The sequence below is a fragment of the Plectropomus leopardus genome, chromosome 18 (assembly GCF_026936395.1).
Source record: "Plectropomus leopardus strain MGB_pleo_1.0 chromosome 18, ASM2693639v1, whole genome shotgun sequence".
Classification (NCBI taxonomy): Eukaryota; Metazoa; Chordata; class Actinopteri; order Perciformes; family Serranidae; genus Plectropomus; species Plectropomus leopardus.
This window is the reverse complement of record NC_142193.1, coordinates 25,163,531-25,183,914: the sequence shown is the minus strand read 5'-3', so window position 1 is coordinate 25,183,914 and position 20,384 is coordinate 25,163,531. Positions and strand designations below refer to the sequence as shown.

General features: G+C 39.6%; 1 protein-coding gene across 2 annotated transcripts in view; it reads right to left on the bottom strand.

The window, feature by feature from the left end:
• Positions 1–20,384, bottom strand: part of grin2aa (glutamate receptor, ionotropic, N-methyl D-aspartate 2A, a) — a 187,504-nt gene that overhangs the window by 47,701 nt on the left and 119,419 nt on the right. For both annotated transcript variants that reach the window (XM_042504779.2, XM_088090923.1), the window contains 2 exons: positions 18,499–18,927; positions 6,708–6,822 (listed from right to left, as the gene is read on the bottom strand). In XM_042504779.2, the coding sequence (XP_042360713.2) occupies positions 6,708–6,822; positions 18,499–18,927 (544 nt within the window). The remainder of the gene's footprint in view (positions 1–6,707; positions 6,823–18,498; positions 18,928–20,384) is intronic.

Sequence of the window (20,384 nt, the reverse complement as noted above, 5' to 3'; positions counted from 1 at the left end):
GTTGCATTATGGGAGAATGAGTTCCTAATAGCGTGGAGAAACCCATTCAGTCATAAAACAGTATCTGTCACTCCTGTCAGACAAAATTATGTCGGGAAAATGGATTCTGCTCTCCCTCTCTTACGCCTACTCTGTTTATATGTGTGTGTCTGTGTGTGCGTCTGCGTGCATGTGTTAGGATGCATGTGAGTGTGTGTGCATCTGAAAAACAAGGGCAGAGAGAAAGTGGATGACGGGAGTGGAAGAGCGAAAGAAAACCGCATCCATGGATTTAGACATCTCTCCTTAAAGTGGAGCGTTTCTATAAAGATTCAGAGAATAGTGACGCCTGGATCGAACCAACGTGTGTGTGTGTGTGTCTGCACATGGGCTTTTGTTTGTGTGCGTGTGTGTGTGTCTGCTCTCCATATTGTGATTCTCCAAGCACAAATCCCATGCTGTCTGTAATAATTATTTTGTGAACTGGCTGCTAACACTGCAGCAGTTCCTGAAGCAATTTACACACTCCATCTACTCAGCAGGAATAAAACATAATCCTGGTTCTGATCGGTAAATACACTTTTCTCTTTAAGTTGGTGTGGTTCTACTGTAACTCTGAATGTTATGAGCAAATGCATCATCACTTCTGCCATGTCATAGATTCAGAGCCGTGTACAGTATTTCCTCAAAGCTACACCAATTGTGACATGATTTTTTTTTACTTACTAAACATTTTCTAATTTCATACAATGAGTTTTGAATTCTCAAAGCCTATGAGTCAGTTTATACATATTAATACATTTCTGCACTGTCGGATAGATTTCTATCATTTTAGTAAAACTCCTCTGAACCATGATCATTATCCAGTACTTTGACTTACTCAGCCTGTCTTCAAGTTCATCCTTTCACTCCTTTAAGCCAATTGCCAGAGTAAAGTTGGCATTTTATGTTACTGCAAAGCAAAAATGTATTACATTTGTACATTGTTATGTAGCAGATATGTTGAAACTCTACATGTCTTTACATTTCAATTTGGATAATGTGTGGTTAGGTTTCGGCACAAAAAAAAAACAGTTAGGGTCCCGAAAAGATCATGTTTGAGCTTTAAATACCTGTTTTTTTGTGGCAAAATCCCAGCTGGACAAGCAGCAATGTCTGCAAAAAACAAACACTTTTTGTGGCACTATCCCTGCTGGAAAAACAATGACGAGTCGCCAAAAAATACTCACGTTCAATTGTTAAAAAGCGGCTGAAATAGCAGTGGCCCACTTAAAAATGAAAAAGTTTTGCTGTCTGTTGCTCATTAACAGTGTGCTGCAGCTTAGCTGTCTCGCCTAAAACGCCTGAAACGTACAAATTAGGGCTGACAAACCATAAATTGTTTAATCCCAATTGATCGCAGTATTTCAAAATTAATTTATAATAATCTGTAGTTTTTGATTTATGTTTACAATTCTATTATTTTGCATTTCAAAACAAAAGAAAGCGATTTTTACCAGATTGTCTTGATTAGGAATCAAATGACAGCAAAAAACTGCATGGGACAAGCATAAAGTGGGCATGTCTATAAAGGAGAGACTCATGGGTAACCACCGAACCCATCTCCATTCAGAAGTCAAAGGTCCCCTGTGAAATGACCATGCAGGGTTAATTTAGCCTAACTTTGAAACCTTACTCAGCCCCCTTACTGATGAGCATGATTTGGTTGGTACCACTGGATTCCTCAGTTCTTGTAGTTTCATATGATACCAGTATCATTCCCTTAAGCTTTAAAAAAAATATTTTATTTATTATGGGTCTTTATATGATGATTAATCTCAGTTTTGGTGTCTTTCAAATTTAACCATGTTAAGTCGATTTCTATCCTTGCTAGCAGCACGGCTCCAGGGATAGCTATCAGCCTATCAGTTGGTCAGTCATGCCATTCACCATGTTAGACTAAACTAAAATATCTTAGCTACTTTTGCATCGCTTACCATGAAATTTCATACTTATATTCATAAGTCCTCAGAGGATTAAATCTACTGACTTTTCTTTTCTGCCACCATCAAGGCCATATTTGTTGGTTTTTTTTGTGAGAAGTGTCTTCACAGCTATTTGATGCATTGCAAAGTAATTTGGTCCACACAGTCATGTCCCCCTAAGAAGTAAATCTTGTAATATTGTTGATCCCTTGCCTTTTCCTCCACAGCACCATCATGAGAATCTTTTTGTCCAGTATTTTGGTTTATGAACATGATGGCTGTAGCATTTAGTGTAAAGCACCACTATGCAGCAGGCTCTCGCATGGCTGTAGACTCTAAGTTTTCTTAAAACATAATTCAGAGCCTTTTTAATGAGTTTTATAGGTGATGGAGCCATAATATTAAGCACAGCATAAAATTCAGTGAACATCTTAAAAAATGTTTTGTGTGTATGTGTAACAGTTATCCTCATAGTAAAGAAAACTTCTTTAAACTGTTCAATACTTTGATCAAAATTGAATAAATGTATGGCTTCTCCTGAATGCAGCATCATTACAGCATATTAGAGTTTTATCATATCTGGATACACTAAAAATCTTTATTTCTGCACATTCATGGTGAATGCTTAAATATGCCACTGTGGGCAAGTCTGCATCCATCTGAATTCTTTCTTTTTGCTATATCTGTTCAGTTGTTACACTGCATTTTTTCTCCCTAGATAAAAGCCTAATTTTGCATAAATCCCCCCATAACGCCACAGTGGATCCAGTCTTCTGATCCAGTCAAATGTACCCGCATGATTTGCTGCAGTCTGCGCTTCTTTTGAATAAAACAGTAATTCACTGGCGATTATATAATCCTCCAAAAAAAAAAAAAAAATTCTAAACACTGTATACATCCCACCAAACAGGTGTAACAAATCCAAAAGCAGCTCTTCTTTTAAACTCAAAAATATATCATCTAAAACGGTGTGTCGCTTGCATGTGTGTGTGTGTTGCAGAGAACAGCAGGTGTGGATGCTTTGAGTGCTACACACCTGTAGTGGGTGAAAAAACGGGGAAACGTACACATGCTGGTGGCTGAGTTCCACCTCGCTCCACCTCTCTCAATCTCTTTGTGTGTCTTTTTCTCGTGCTCATTTGCTCTCGCTATCACGGCCCATCTGTCTCCATCGCTCGCTCGTCTCGCTATCTCTCCATATTTCTCTCCTCGCCCTGTCTCTTCCTCCTGTGCCTCAAGGGGACACATTTTATATTTTTAGTGCATATCCATATTTTAGTGCAGTTACTGAATTTTTATCTCTTGATCATTATGGAAGTCTCTCTCTCTCTCCCTGTGTGTGTGTGCGTGTGTGTGCCGCTCATTTCTGGCGCATGGGTGGGACGGCTGCACCAGAGGGATGGAGGGAGGGAGAGAGAGAGAGAGAGAGAGCAGCTCCCAATTATGTTTCCACTTTGGGTCTCCGTGTCTCTCTCGCTTTCAGTCTCTTTCTCTGCACCACAGTCAAGTGGTACTGATCAATTTCACAGGCTCTCTGTTTACAACAACACACTCTACCTCCCCTCCGCACACCAACAAAGGGTCTTTTTTTTGTGCGTGCACGTGTACGTGTACGTGTGTGTGTGTGTGTGTGTGTGTGTGTGCGTGCATGGGTGTGTGTCAGTATGAAATATGAAAAAGCCAGTCTCAAAGATTGGGTGGAGACTGTGCGGATTGCGGCAAACTAAACCGAATACTGTAAGGCGCTGCGCACACCGTGTGTGACCTGAATAAAAAATCAGATTGGTCGAAAGCACAAGTCTCTGGAAAACTGTTTCTGTCCACAACCGGCATGGAAGGGTAAACACACACATACACAAACACACGCACACATGCAAGAGCGGTGACCCCTTGCCACCCCAATAACTGAGGTCTCAGGTTTTGATTAACTGTGGTTTGAGGTGCTATCAGAGAGCACAACAGCAATCACAGCTAAAGACAGACAGAGTGCACAGATTATCCTGCCTGGGGAAGAAGGGAAAGGATGAATGGGAAAAATGACGAAAAGATGGAAAGAGGAGTATAAAGGAGGGAAGAGATGTGGGGAAAGATACATTATGAGAGAAGGAGGCAGTGGGAAGGAGGAGACGAAAAGTGGAGGCGATGGCAGAAGAGAGGGACAAGACAAAAATACATAACCATCTATCTCCCGTTCCTCCTTATCTAAATCCTTCCTTTAGCCACACCTCTCTCTTTCTCCATCCTTCTCTCAAACTTTTGCTCTCAGCCTCAGTGAATTTAAGCCTGTACGAGGCAGCCAGATGTGGCTATAAAGATACATGGCTGCCATTTAAAGTCCATTACAACGGCGAGAATGCTCAGCCGTGTGCTTTATGGAAGCTTCCTCACATTAACTGGTTAAAGAAATCCATGCGCTTGCTGGTAAATGAGCTCATTGATCATCTGTACGATGAGGCAGCATTTTCAATACTGGTGTTCAGAGTTTATTGCTGGTTTTGTTTTTGCAGTGCGCCGCTATCTACCATAATCTTCATCAAAGTCAGAGTTTGTTATTTAGCTTTGCGATGCATGAAGTAGCCACTGCTTAAAGAAATAATGTGTCTGTAGGTAATCAAGAAACATAAAAGGAAACATATTTGTTATAGAACTTGACCAATACATTGAGTAAGTTGATGTTATTGGCCAATATGGAGTTATAAACGCTTTAAAACCTGGAAGGATGTCAGGTTTTCTTGTGCTTCATTCAGATGCCTTTCACAAGCATCGAAACCTTTGAAAACTCAGAAAATTGGTTTTATTTCTTTTGAGAAAAAGACAAGGTGCAACTTAACAAGTGATGTCTCACAAATTGCAATTGAATTATTTTGAATTCAAAACTTGAACTTTTTTTCTCTCTCTTTTTTTTCTATTTCTGAATTTTTTTAAAACCTTTTTTTTCTTTTTTAACCCTATTTGTCTTTTTTTTTTTTTTTTTTACTAAATTAATTAAAGGTAATTTTGTTGCAATTCTTAACTTGCAACTTCCTATGTTTTTGACAGAAATCAAGCAAAATTGCTCAGGTCTCAAAGGGTTAAAGACAACCAGATTAAGTATGTTGCCAGCTATATAAAAAAATTGCAGGATAATATACAATAATAGTTAGCTATAGTTTTGGTATTGATCATGAAAAGCAACACAGAGAAACATACAATTAACAAAAGCAGCATAAACACAAACAGGAACACCAGTGCTGTAGTCGAGATTTTAAAAACAGTGAGTCCGAATAACCCAAGATTTTTTTTACAAGCCACCAACTAAACTCTACATGATTCTTTGAGCATTTAAAAAACTTTTATCTTATAGGATAAGATAAAAAAAGCCTGTATTGATCAACTGAGGGGAAATTTGGGTATTGCAGCAGCACAAGGACAGAAATAAGTACAGACAGTAAAACATAAATAATTAGCAGCAAATCAAATAAAAATAAGAATAGAAATAAAAATAGAAACTATACAAGAGCAATCCAAGACAAAATTACTGTACAAGGCAAGAGTGACACAGTAGTGTGATTAGTAACAGCAAAATCAGCAAAGCATACAGTGACAGCATACACCAGAATAACATAACTAACTAATGATATTAAGTGTTTGTCTATATTTCTAAGAAAATAGAATATTGCATGTAAATGTGATAAAACAGTATTAACATGATATAATCTAACATAGTGCAGTTTATTATAGCATTTAAACAAATCTATATATAGATAACTATATATTATAAATAATATATAAAGTATAATATGTAACACAATACATAATTCAGTCCAACACTGACTACGTCAACATGCACAAAATATTCTGGGGTTTTTTTGCGCTTTTTCTAAAACTGAAAAAAAAAACCACTCGACTGTTTATATGGGTAATGAAATTTATGAATATTGCACTAATATTCCCATTTATAGCCCTGAATATGCAGATTATCATGCCCTAACATGTGGTGTTCAAAAATGGAGAATTGAAACAGCTGCGGCCGCTTGCATCAAAACAGGAACTTGTTGGATCGCGCAAACACAGCTTCCCTCTTTTATTTCCTCAATTGCCTTCTTGAAAAGGTCGACGATATTTGCGCATATCCAACTGTTGGCTAGTTGGTTTGTGTACAATGTATCCATGACAACGCACAGAGCTAACTGTATACAAACAAGAGGCCATGTGTCGCAAAGTGCTGTAAAAACCCTAATTGAGACACTTACTCCACATGTGCTGTACAAAAAATGTCTTTAAAACCTGAATGATATTAGCATATCCCACATGTCTTAATCTGAAAATGTTACATTCGTAAAAAAAAAAAGGCTTAATTCGGAATGTTTAAACAAAATATGCGGTTCACATGACCCGTAACAAATTCGGAATATTATTATATTCAGTATAATAACGGCATTTTAACGTGTGTGTAAACGTAGTCAGTGAGACAACGGAGACAAAAAGTAACATAAAAGTTACTAAACTGTTCAGACATATTATCTTTTATAATAAATAATGATCATTTTTTGCCTAAAAACTCAAAATTTAAAACATTTCATTTAAAATATCACAATAAGCTTTACAAAACATGACATGTAATATGTGTGTAATTGTAGAATATATCCTACAATTTCCACAAATATTACAGCAGATGTGACCGAGGTATCGTCAGTGTTGGCTAACAGAACTCACAGGAATATGCGCTCTTTTACGACGTAAAAAACACAAACCAGCCCAGACACACATCGATGTAGATCCTACCTTCTCCCACTCTCTTTCCTTGTTGAGAACAATGACCACCAGCTTTGGGTATTCCTGGTAGCCGTCCTCTGTGAATGACAAGTCTCTGCCATCCCATGTCACATTCATCATGTACCTGAAGGTGAGAGAAGTAGAGGAGGAGGAGCGGGGCAGAGGGTGAAGAAGTAAGAGAGATGGAGACAAAGAAAGGGGGTTGGGGGAAGGAAGAAAAATCCGAGAATGAGAAAAGGGAAGAGATGAATAGAGGCGAGGAGAAACACAGGGAAAAGGAAATTGAATTACATTAGCATGAGAAAAAGTCAATTTACAATCTACTAGTATTACTATCCTAAAATATTCACACAGACTCTTTTGTATTGAAAGTCAAGGCGTAATGCTGAAGGATAAAAAAAAAAAAATCTATTCAAATCCAACAAAATAAAATGTCTGTGTGCGTCTGGTCTAACCTGTAAGCAGGCTAAATTGCTTGAAATGTGACCTGTTTACTGCTAAAAAATCACAAAAGGAGAAAAAGAAAGTGACACTGGATGGTACCTAAAGCTATAGTCTGCCCATACTAATCCTCACCGCCCACACACACACACACACACGCACACACACACACACACACACACGTAATGAGTGACCCATATGGCAGGTCACATTAGCTAAGATGGAGGGCAGGGGGAAGATATTCTTGGGTCCACATCGCCTCCACATTAATCATGGCTGTCCTTCCCCACTCTGTCTCCCTCAGTCCTTCTGTCAGCGGTCATGTACAACAAGGGAGAGCAGCTCCCCTTTTCTTCCTCTTCTACTCCATTCTGGGGCCGAAGCTACGGGGAGAACTTCTAAATGGAACATGGACCCACGACGGCTCTTTGAAAGCCACAGTGGAGCGCTGCAGGTGAGGCGTTTCATGCTGTGAGCAACATTGTGCAGGCGCACGCTGCAGTGTGTGTAGCGGGTGGCACAGTCCACGGGGCACAAAGTGACACAATGAATGCTTGTGTATAATAAAAATACTGGCGCCATACGTCCTCTTACAAGTCTAGTGTGTAGGATTTTGGGGGATATATTAGCAGAAATGGAAAATAATCAAATGTTTTTTTTTAGTTTATAATCACCTGAAAATGAGAATTTGTTTCTACGGTAGCCCAAAAGGGACAAACTAATCACCGGCTCAAGAAAGGGCCATTTGAATTTTCATGTAAGCCACCAATGTTAGCTGCCCCTCCATGACGAGAAGCATTGGAAAACCGAAGACTTTTAACCCTTTGAAATCTAAACACATTGGCCTGATTTCTTTCAAAAACATGGGAAGAAGGCAATGAGCAATGGAAGAAGAAATGGCTCCAAAATCTGCAAGAAATTAATGAAAAATACAAGAGAAACACCTTAAAATTTGAAAAAAAAGTGGAAAAGTGCTTAAAAATTATAATAATTCTCTAAAATAATATTTCAAATAAATAAATATAATAGGTATAAATATAGTTTTTCCCTGGCTTTTTGAAAAAAAAGAAAAAAATTTTCACCAAATCTATTGATTAAACAATACAATGTTGTGCATTACCATTCTTCCTATGTTTTAGAAAGAAATAGGGTTTTTAAGGTTTAAGCACTTGTGTAAGGCATCCAAAAGCAATAAAAGAAAGGTGACGTGGCTTCAGGCTTCAAAGCATTAAAGTGAAAGCGGTCAGCAGTTGGCGATCTATTTAGTTTCAGAGCTTTTATGCCATGCACAATATTAACCAACACATGATCTGCCAGATGAAACTGTAATTGTGTCTTTACAGCGAGTTAATTAAATTAATATTATCATTTAAGCTGTTATGTACAGACTCCCACACATGCATGTTACACAGACCAGTAGTCCAGAACAATTACAACAACAAGGATGGCGACAGAGATAATTGAGAAAAAGGCTGTGTAATACGTGTTTGTGTGTATGTGTTGTGACATTTCGTGATACCTAAATGTCCCTTTAAATTGCTCCTGGTAACACACATGCACGCACACACACACACACAGGGTCTCTCGATGCTCAGATGAAATCGCCCAGAGATAAGGGGATTGAGTGGGTTTTGTGATTAAAATAATCTGATTGGCCTGCAAGCAACCAGGTGAGTGGTATTAAACCATTTGATTGGACACGGGATGCAGCTCTGAACCCAATTATGTGCGACTACAGCAGAGGAAGAGGTGCTGGAATCAATACCAACACCCTGGCTGCTCTTTTAGACAACAGCCCAATCTGCACTTTGCGACTGTCTATCTGGAAGAGATATAGACAAACACACACCACTCACACTCACACACATGCACAGTGGGAGCTTTTTTCCCCTTTCCATCTGTTTATTGTACATTTTTCTCTCCTTTGTTGCTCATTTGGATTATTTTCCCTCTCTTTCATGCTCATTCTTTTGACACAAAGCTGCAACAAAAAAGTTATTTGCAGCGTTATTACAGAGGATCTGATGCAACTCTGATGTAAAATGTCAAAACTTGTGCTGGAGGTTAGAAGTATACAACTCTGTGAGTAGCACCTCATGTAAGGTGAAAAAGTAAACCGATTTCTTGGTAAAGCTGGTAGGGAGCAGGAGAGGATGTTCAGACAACCTGATCATTCTGCCAGCTAAAGTTAACAATGTGAATCTGCGGCTTGAAGCAACATCTCAGGTCAGGGATGTCAGAGGTTAATGATGAAGCTGTTCTGAGTATGTGTTTGAACAGTTATGTATGTCAGTCTTAAGGTTAATTTCGCTCCTTTTCAATGCACTGCACACCACCCAGATCTGGTGGGAGACTAAGGAGCTGGCTAGTCGCATTAACAAGCGGAAATACAGAGTGCCCCAGTGATGGCGTTTTTCTGTAGGCAAACCCAAAAGCTAACATCGTCCTGGTTCCCTCATCGAAAAGTCTATGGGATTTTTCCATTGGATTTTGGATCACTGCAGGAAATAAGCTCTGTGGCAAGCAAACGTTTGTGATACTTCAGAAATGAACACCACTTTTAGGATTTTTTACATTAAATGTAATCACCAGAAGTTAAAAGCTATGCTAGGCTAAAATACACTGCACTGCCTCACCAGGTTTACGAGGCTGTGGAGCCGCTCAGCGAGGTTCAGCGTGATGACATTTTGTAGTCTAATTTCACCACTTATTCACAGCCGCCTTTTTTAAGATATATAAAAGCCCCAAAGTTTGCGAGTGGGGTATTTACTGATGTATTTCATGTGAAATTCTCTTAAGGTCACGTTAACCACAAACATTTAAAACTTCTTACCAAAAACAAATTAAAAAGAAAAAAATGACTTTAATATGAAGGAACTGGAAGTGCTGAAATGCTAATTCATTTCTGGTTTTTAGGACTCGTTACTGAGGTTCTGTACTCTCCAGTTTGTTTTTAGGTTCATAAAAGAATTGAGGTTTTTCATGAAAATCATGTGTAGTGCAGCTTTTAAAACTGATGTAAGATTTGAACTGTCAGCTTTTCTAAACAGGCTAAATGAAAAGTAGGCACCACTGAGAAAACATCTTATTTCATAATATTCTCATCATTATCGTGACTGCTGTGTCTGGCTGTTCATGAGAAAATCAAACTGGAGCATCGTGATTATACACAACAAAAACAACAGCAAAAAAGAAAACAGGATACACACAGGAAGGATGGCCAGATTGTGTGTGTGTGTGTGTGTGTGTGTGTGTGTGTGTGTGTGTGTGTGTGTGTGTGTGCGCGCGTGCACTTGTGTGTCTGCAAGTAGGTTTGGGCCGACGCCCATCAGACAGGTGGACCTGATAGAGCGTTGCTAGGATACGGAACCAGGCTGGAGTGTGTACGCTGTAAGATGACCCTAAACAACCCCGAATGAACATCCCAGCACACACACAAACACACACACACACACATACACACACACACATACAGAAACACAGACAATTACTTTGCCCACCTCAACAATTCTCCACCTAATGTTTCCTCTCCCCCGTAGCACTGAGATCATAGTAAAGCGATCCAATTTCTCTCACTTTCCAGCCTCCATTATATCAGTAATCTCTCTATTCATTAGGGGGGAGGGGAGGGTGCAGAGGTGGGGAGACAGCGGAGAAGGAGCACCCGAAAAAAGAAGTGAGTATAAAGATAAGAGAGATTGAGGGAGAGAGATGGAAAGGAGAAGTGCGATGGGGAGAGGAAGAGGACTAAGCCTCGACAGAGTTAGGATAAAAATATCTTTGGTGTTATTTTTTCCTCCCTTCCTCTTATTTTGGAGTAAAAGGGGATGGGGGGCACTGCACCCAGCTCTACACGTGCACTGCAGCAGGCAAATAAGAACACACATTCACTGCATTACAGCAGCCAGAGCCAAACCCAAACACGCCATTTATGCTGCTTTTTGCAGTCAGTGAGCAACGGAGATTAACCCTTTGGAACCTGGGCTAATTGGCTGGATTTTTTTTTAAGCAGTGGAAGGAGGCAATGAGCCACTTAACAAGAAATGTCCCAAACATGAGCAAGAAATTTGTAAAAAAAAAAAAAAAGAAAAAAAAAAGAAAATGCAAGAAAATTACCTGAAAATAAGACAGTAAAAATTGAAAATGAAAAAGGTTAAAAAAAAAAAACATACAAAAATGAAAAAATGATAAGTATTATAAAATAGTAGTTCAAATGATAAGTATAGTTATATATAGTTATATAATTAGAATTCTATATCGTTATATATAATTATATTTAAATAATTAAAATTATAAGTAGAGTTTTCTGGACATTTTTAAATAATTATTTATTAAAAATCGATTCTTTCATTTTCTTGTCACCTTTTCCTAATATCTTGCAATCTGTGAGACATCTCTTGCAACTCCTTGCCTTTTAAGTCATGTTTTCAAAGAAAAGTTTCACAGGTTTCAGAGGTTTAAATGCTTTTGAAAGGTGTCCAAATGCAGCACAACCAAACTGTCAATCGAGGAGTTAATTTAAATAATAATAAGCAATATTTCGAAGAGACTCCACAACATCCATCTTTTTGCGGTTTCTGCAGAGGCTTCAACACAGGGAAAGGAGTCTCCACAAAGATGTTAAGATGAACCGTATAATGCTGCGTGTGTGTTAAAGATAGAGACATTTATCCTTTGTAAAGACAAGGACCAGTCAGAGCAATGATGTACACTGTCAGCACCCATGATTTATGAACTGCAACAGCACACACATGCGCACAGTGCCTGTGAGAGACAAAGAAGAGGGGGAAATCTGAAAAAAAGAAGATGGGAGCCGCTATCAGTGCTGATTTAGGTCTTTTAAGACGACCTAAGGGTAGAGAGTCACTTGAAAACACACTCAGCCTCAGGTGGCATGTGTTAAGTGTGGCATGAGTGATGACTGTACAAGGTGAAGAAGATGCTAGTTTAGCAGAGCCTCTGCCGCTCCTGTTGTCCCTGGTGTGTGTGTGTGTGTGTGTGTGTACATTACGTTTGTGCGGTTATTTTTTCTGTGCGAGTTTGGGCAGCACAAGATTAATGCTAACAATTACATTTTCTCTATTCCAAGCTTGCAGTCGCACCATAAAATGCAACACATGTCCACTCAGCTGCTTCAGCAGGATTTCTTTTGTTGCACAAAATAGGATTTATGTGTGTACTGGCTCGGGGATTCTTCAGACTGTAGCTGAGTTTGGGTATCGTGGGTTTTCTCCAAAATGCAAATCGAGTTTTAGTTCAGGAATCCCTGCACAACACTGGAGCACCTTTTTTAGATACCCTTGCCTCTGATGAAAAATTAATAAACTTCTAGTGCGATGGGATTTGCAGTAGTTCACACCGACTAAACTCCCTTCATATCTGCTGCTCTGCAGTCCCACATCTCTCCCTGTCTCTTCACTCTGAGCAGTCAAACTAAAAGCAACTTGATGGTTCATTTATGTGTGAGATCACGAGCTGTCAATCAGATGTTATACTTGGGCGATAAACACAGTACAGACAGATGAGCTGTACAACAAAGCCAAAAGACAAAAACGAAATAACTGGCCAACTTGGAATCTATTTTACAGTTAATAAAAAAAAAACATAACATGTTTAGCACCTATATTACAGAAGTCAAAAAGTCAAAACCAAACCAAAGTAACTACACTCCATCTAGTTAAGACAGTGTGTGCGGTCACACACACACTGCTAATGTTGTTTTAGCAAATTTTTCCATACTTCTTAAGCTTTACAAAACAGCGGCCTGAACTGACACCAGTTCTGGCCGCCAGAAAAGGCGCTCAGCCTTGCTGTCAATGTTTCCCCATTAGCAACTCCTTCGTTTTACTGTATCTGTAAAAGTGCTGACGCCTCAAACTGCAAATCTTGATAATCTTGCAGTTTATCTTGATAATTAGGTCAATTGGTACCAACACAGCAGTCGTTTCAATATAGTGACAATTACATAAAGTACACACAACAGTTTATTTCACGTGAACACCCTTCCACAGGTGAGTATAAGAATATATTATATCTTTGTGAGATCACTTTTGTCACTAGTCACAGGGGAACTGCAAACGCACATTTACGGTGTGTATGGCAACAGAATAATACATATATTCATATAAGAAATAAAATATATGTATCCACTTGGACTTAGTCAGCCAGCAATTGTGCAGTAATGCAATTATGATGAGCAGTGGAGTGACTGGCATGTTGAATTTCTGTCTCCATTGTGTAAAAAAGTTATTCATGAGTCACGCCCCATCTGTGGGCGAAAATAACAGATGCACGAAGCAGTTTTGTACGATACATACATACAACTTGAGTATCAGGAGTCAAGCATTCAGCTTCAGGATAAGCTGCTGAATATAAGCTTGATTATTGTATGACTGGATCTGACCAACTAATGTATGCATATGACATGCAGCTATTAAGTTCTCCGTTGTGGCATGTAGTGTATGTATGTGTGTGTGTGTGTGTGTGTGTGTGTGTGTGTGTGTGTGTGTGTGTGTGTGTGTGTGTGTGTGTGTGTGTGTGTGTGTGTGGCAGCCCAGCTCACATGACAACTGACCCAGGACTTAGTATTTGTGTGTAATGCGTATGTGCGTACATGTGTGTTTTCTGAGTTCTGACCCTCATCTATCAGGGCTAGAAACTGAAATTACCTGTCAGAACAAACTACTACCACCACACCTTTACTACACACACACAAACACACACACCCTTGCAGACAGACACACACTGATAAATAAGTGCTAAAGTCTTTTAAGGCACAATGTTCACTACAGCAAGGTGAGCGGTGCTGTAAATCTGCCATGACAGAACATTCTCTTAAGGGGGGGATATTTCTCTTGTTTCTGACACGCACACGCACACACACTGAAAAACTTGCACGCACACACACGCGGCATATTTTAAATGGAGCACAGGTTGTCACTTGGTTTGATTGCTGCACTGGCCGGCGCTCTTAGTCGGTCATTTGTCTCCTGTTTTTTTTATTTTATTTTATTTTTCGATTACTCTGCAAAACATATTCATCTTGGATGTGTCACAGTGGATTTATCATTACAGCTGTCGGAGGCGAAGTGAGTGAGGTAAAACTTAACTGAAAGGCCCACACTGCACGGTACCAGTCGCCAGAACTGCGGACTTTTCTGTCATTTCAGCACCATCAATTAATTTTATTCTCCTCAAAACAAGTTTTGCTCTATTTGTGACATGTTTTGGGCTCGCTTGAGGACAAAACTGGCATCCGCTGTAAATCAAATCACTGTCACAAATCGCAGTTTAGTCTGAGATGCATTCAAGTAAAGAAACACATAAATTTAAAAAACAACACCAGCCGGATGCTTATAAGACAATGCTGTTATTATGGTCTTCCTTCAGATGGCCTATTAAGAACAGAGAGGCATAAAATACTGTGACCCAATGTAAATACTGCAATATGTCACACTGGTGCTCTACATTTGTACATACAGCCCATCTGCCCGCCTCTGTGTGTGTGCTTGTGTGTGTGCGCTCTGGCCATGTCCTCCTATATCCCCTGACAGCCGTTGATGGTCTAACAACCCACACTGGCCCGTCGCCCCGACCCAGCCTTGACCAATCATGTTTCTCGTGTCCTGGCCCTGAAGCCCTATTGGCTGAGCTCTCTCACCCACAGCAGAGCCATCTGTGGCCACTCATCACCTGGGTAACAACCTGAGGCAGCAGAGCATGCTGGGAACACAGTCAGCTGGCTCTGGATATTCGGTAATTCTCTTTAGCGTGTCTGTGTTTCCTGACAAAAGGGGAGCTATATTAGAGCCGAATTGGTATTTAAAGTCCTGTTGAGGTTATCAAAGGTGTAATCAGTCATACTTTACTGTCTCATTGCACAAAATGACCGTAATTTATGAGCGGGGGCTCATAAATGTTGCTGATCGATGCCAGTCACTCCTCTGTTACCTCAGTGACTACTTAGATTTCAAGCTCTTTAAACACGCAGAGTTAGCCCAACCCTGTTTTTACAACGAGTGCTCAAATCTCCCAGTCTCCCTTAATTACCCACATTCACAATCCACTTGGTTTTATTTTTGAAAATAAAAACTGATCCAAAGTTTGCTAAACACTGATGCTAATTTGGCAGGATATTAGCTGGACAAATAAACAGCCTAAGATGTTATGTTGGCCACATATACTAAAAGAGTTTTTGGTTGATTTTTTGAGCAATTAAAAATGTTTCAGACTGATAAAGTGAATAGACAGTCACTATCAGCTGACCTCAGAGGAAAATGCTGGACTTTTTTTAATAAACTAGTATAATTTAAGGGTCTAATGTGTAGAATTTCGTAGCAGTTAGCAGTAAGGGTTTCAGATTGCGACCAACAGAAACAGAACACAAACAGAAATGGCGCAATATAGAGCCAGTGTTTGGTTTGTCCATTCTGGGCTACTGTAGAAACACAGCAGGCTCACTCTGAGGTAACACAAAAAAAACAGGTGACTGAACCCTCACAAAAACATTTTTATTCTATAAAATTGCATTTCTGCCAATATATCCCCCCCAATCCTACACACTGTACTTTTAACTACCCACAATACACCATCCACTTGTTTCTGCAAATAAAAATTGATTGAAAGTTTACTGTGTACAGATGCGAATTTGTCAGGACATTAGTTGGACAAATATACAGCATGATGTAACATCAGCCACATAAGCAAAAAAAAAAGTTTCTGGTTGATTTATTGACCAATTACATAAAAATGTTTCACATCAGTGAAACTGTATAGACAGTGGCTGACCTCAGGGAAAAATTCAATTTACTAAACTAGTGTAAGTTTAGCAGAGGAAGTGTACCTGTTTCCTTGTTCATTTCTTCCGTTATTGATTCTTCTCTCTCTTCCTCTTTGCTTTGCTCTCAGTCTCTCATCCGACTCAGAGATATTGTCATCGAACTCTGACGTGAATACGCAAACTTTTGAGATGATGAAGGGTAAAAACCAATGACAGAACCTCCTGGCCATCATATAAGCCAAACATCCTTCAAAACTGGTCCATACGGGACATGTTGTTCCCTGAAGAAGTATTTCACTACTGGCAATATGGCCTTTTCATAATAGCAGGCTGTCTATAGCGTAGAAATACTTTTGAAATTGATGATACATGACCACAGAAAACAGAGAAAAACAGCTGTGGTCTTTGCTGCTGTTCAAAAGGTAGTAAACCTACAACTACCAGAATGCACTGTGCCACATCGGGCATATAAATGTTCCAGCTGGTGGATGACGCAATGCGAGCTTGGCCTTTTTTTCACAGGAAACAACATGGCTATGATCTCGAATCACAGTTGAAAGCTGAAATATTTCTTTCTGAGAACACTGTAGGCCAGATATAGGCAACGCAATAACAAAATCTCGGTTCATATTCTTAATCAGCACTACTTAGTTTTACCGTTTGATCTCTCGTTTTTTCAGACAGGAAACAGTATGAAGTTCACTTCCCATTCACAAATTCTCATATTGCAGCCATGTTCCTGAAGACATTTTTGATTAGAAATAGGCAATAGGCAGTAACAGAATCTCAGTTTATGTTTGATATTTGATCATATTGGTCTCTCTCTCAATTTGCTTGTATCTTTATGTCGGTGGTGGCAGGCACATGAAAAAGCACAAGTACAATCAAACTAGAGCAGCAGCCCAAAAGCCAGAGAAAACCCACTGGATGATGCAAAACATCCAGCTGGTTGAAAACCGAAAGAATATCTCTTAACCAGGATGCAAACTTTTGCAATGATTTGGGTTAAAAACCACTGGCCAAGTTCAGGCCATCAGGAAAGCAAATCATGAATATATCTTTCAGAGCTGATTCACATAGGCCATGTTGTTGTTCTTTAATGTTAATTATTTTAGCCGTATTTCAAGCTTTCATCTTAGACAAAAGGAAACTCATGAATGTTGACATGATTACTATGAAGACTCACACACTGGATCCTTTCCCAATATGAGATTGATTCACAGTGCCAAAGTGATGACTGTTAAACACCAAACATCCTCATGTTTTTAAATGTAGCTGAATTTATTCCTCTTCGCAATCATTTCCTCATTTAAGCCTCTTGTTGTTGCACTGCAGACACAGACGGCATTTGGGATTTTTGTTTTTGGACATACGTTTTGGAATTAAATTTTGTCGTTTGGACTTAAGATTCCTAATTTCACACTTCATTATTTAAAAAAAAGAAAACAACAACACTGAGATGTAAACACAGGTTGTGTGTGTCTCTCTCTTCTCTGCCAGATGGAAAGCCAGACAGAGCTGGCAGGACCTGCAACATCTCCCACTGGCTGCTGGGGAGCGAGCGCATGATGAGAAGGAGAGCAGGAGAGAGTGAACAGGCGATGGAGGAATAAATGAGAAGAGGAACAGAAGGACTCATCAAGGAGCTCTTCAATTTTGGAGAGCACTCATTTGTGGCGGCTTCCCGCTGTTACCCCGGTCTCAATTTCTCCCCTTTCCCTCTTTCTTCACTGCCTAAATCACAAACTCCATCCTCAACTCCCATTCACCTCTTTCATTCCCGCTTCTCTCTCTCTCTCTGACTTCTACACTTCCTCTTAGCTCTATCTCAATTCCTTGTTTTTTATCCAGTAATTGCATCTTTTTTCAATCTCGATCCTTAGCGCAGACTTGGTGGAAACTTGGAGGAAGTCTCTAATTACGAGGGGTGAAAACAAACAAGACTGTGGCAGGAAGCCAAACAAACATTCACACACATTTCTGTGAGCATTACCACAGCCGCTCTCTTTAGAGTGCGCAAGAAAAATACACAAACCTCATGAAATCTTTTAGAATTTTGCCATTTCTATTTTTCTCCCCTCATGACGTACTGTACTTTTAATCATTATAGGAATGACTAAACAAACACATCCACACTAGGGACGCACGATAATATTATCTAGTCATCGGTCAGATATTGGCTTTAAAATGAAATATCGGAATCAGCGAACATGCTGATTTCTGCCGATATCATAAAACCTATGTTTTTTTTTAAATTGACAAAGTACATGTACAAAACAGCAATCCTAAGTTGAAGTATTTTTCTTACTTTGCACAATGAACACAACACAACACAACACAACACAACACAACACAACACAACACAACACAACACAACACAACAATCACGATAAGATTATGCATAATATTAATTCTAATAGGCTACAGAAGTGACTTGATGATTACTAAAATAAGGGTGTGGAAACAAAGTAGATATATCAGTATCAGTATCTATTATCGTTTAAATGAGTTGTTATATATCTGCAAATCCAATATCATGTATCCCTATTCCAATCCACACACACTCCTTTTTGTACTCACTTATGTAGCGCACTGGGAGGCAGCTTGGTTGTCTTCTCCATCTGGCCGTAACAGGACGTTTTGGCTTCTGGGATGTCGCCATACTCCTCCAACATGGCTGCCGCTGCCGATGTTATGATACCCAGACCATCCCGAACTCGTGCCTCCAACGGGTAGTCCCAGTCGTCGTACGACACTGAGATCATCCCCGGTGGAAACTCGTCTGGCGTTATTTCCGGGTTCCCAGTGGTGAGCGATGGCACAATCCAGATGTATCCGAATCCGGTGAGGCCAAGAGAGCGCGCCTCCTCCAGGATGTAGACCGCCTCGTCCTTGGAGCAGTAGAGCAGAACCACTGGGGACTGGACCTTCTTGAGCATGATCTGAGACCGGCTGTCTTCCTCCACTGCGTCCAGAATGATGATATTCTGCAGGTCCCAGCCCACAAAACTAAAGCAAGGATAACGAGGACAGGAGTGAAATGTTAATATTTAACTAATAGACTATTAACTTTGCTCAGGTGCTGGCAAGGGCAGTTATAATTATCCATCATAATTAATATCATTGTTAAGTGCGATGTGAATGCTAATAGGTGTAAAGTGCTTATTGTCATGGGAAACACATTAAGGCTAAATGGAGAATGCAAATGCTAAAGCTGGACCTGTATAATGATGCTCAGCAGGTTGCAGCCCACACGACTAAAGGACGAGGCGAACAAACACTGGCCTCTTAATGTGAAAGGGCCTGTGGTCAACGTGCTAATTGGGGACAACATTTATCAGAAAAACGTGCTGTTATCAACACGGAACGCAGCCACTGTCACAACTCTTGGACAAAAATAGGTTCATTAATATTTCATTACTCCTGTCCAACCATGTGGCTGAGTATTTTTTTTTATAGAAATATTCTTCTGAGTTTAATGCCTGAAACACCTGGAAGGAAAACAACCCAATAGCTAGATTATGCTTTTCATTTAACTGCAAACTTTTCTACAAAGTTCTGTGGAGTTAGAATTAACAAGCGCTTTTTAAAATGATAATGCATATGTAAAGTATCTTTTTTTTTTCATCCAGTGGGACTACTTGCTCTTTTTCACAACATCCAAAACGATAATATTCAGCAGGTCCCAGTGCACAGGGCTAAAGAGCTGCAGAAACAGAGGAAATTGTGGTTATGTGAAAAATAAAAAAAAAAAACATAAATCAAAGACTTTAGTATGCAGCAGTTGAGGTCCGTAATAGCAGAGCTGGCTAAGTGAGGGACAAAGACTGATATGAGCACAAATGTGTGACACAGGAGAGGAAAAAGAAGGAAGTGGTTAACAATCATGTAAGAATCCAACAATAGACAGGTATTGTAACATGAGAGGGATTTGGGACTTGCTTTCCACTGCTGTCCAGAGTGATAATGGTCTACAAGTCCCAGATGGTAAAACTAGTAAAGCGAGACAATGATACACAGAGACACATCCAGGGGGTTATAAAAAAGTATGGGAGAAGGTGATATTACAGTGTTACAAAAAGGTTCAGGGAACACATTTACTGTTTTCTGAACAGAAATTTGAGCGTACACACTTACAAATGTTTGCTTTTACCAAAGTGAAAACACATCCTTTTCAATGAACTTAGAGCCTGATACAAAGACTGATTAAGGGTCTCTATAGCTAATTTCACTTGTTCTAACCCTAACTGTGCAGGAGGCACATTTTTATATAACTCACCCATTTAAATATCACTACTGCTTAAAGTTACACAAAATTACGGATGTGGCTGCTTTGAGTGACAGGAGGGTGTAATCTTTTGACAAATCAAGACCACAGCAACAACATGTTTAGGTAACGTAACCATGATGTAACCCCAGATTCAGCAGCGTAATCGTAGCTGTCGCTATTTCAGCATCATTTTAAT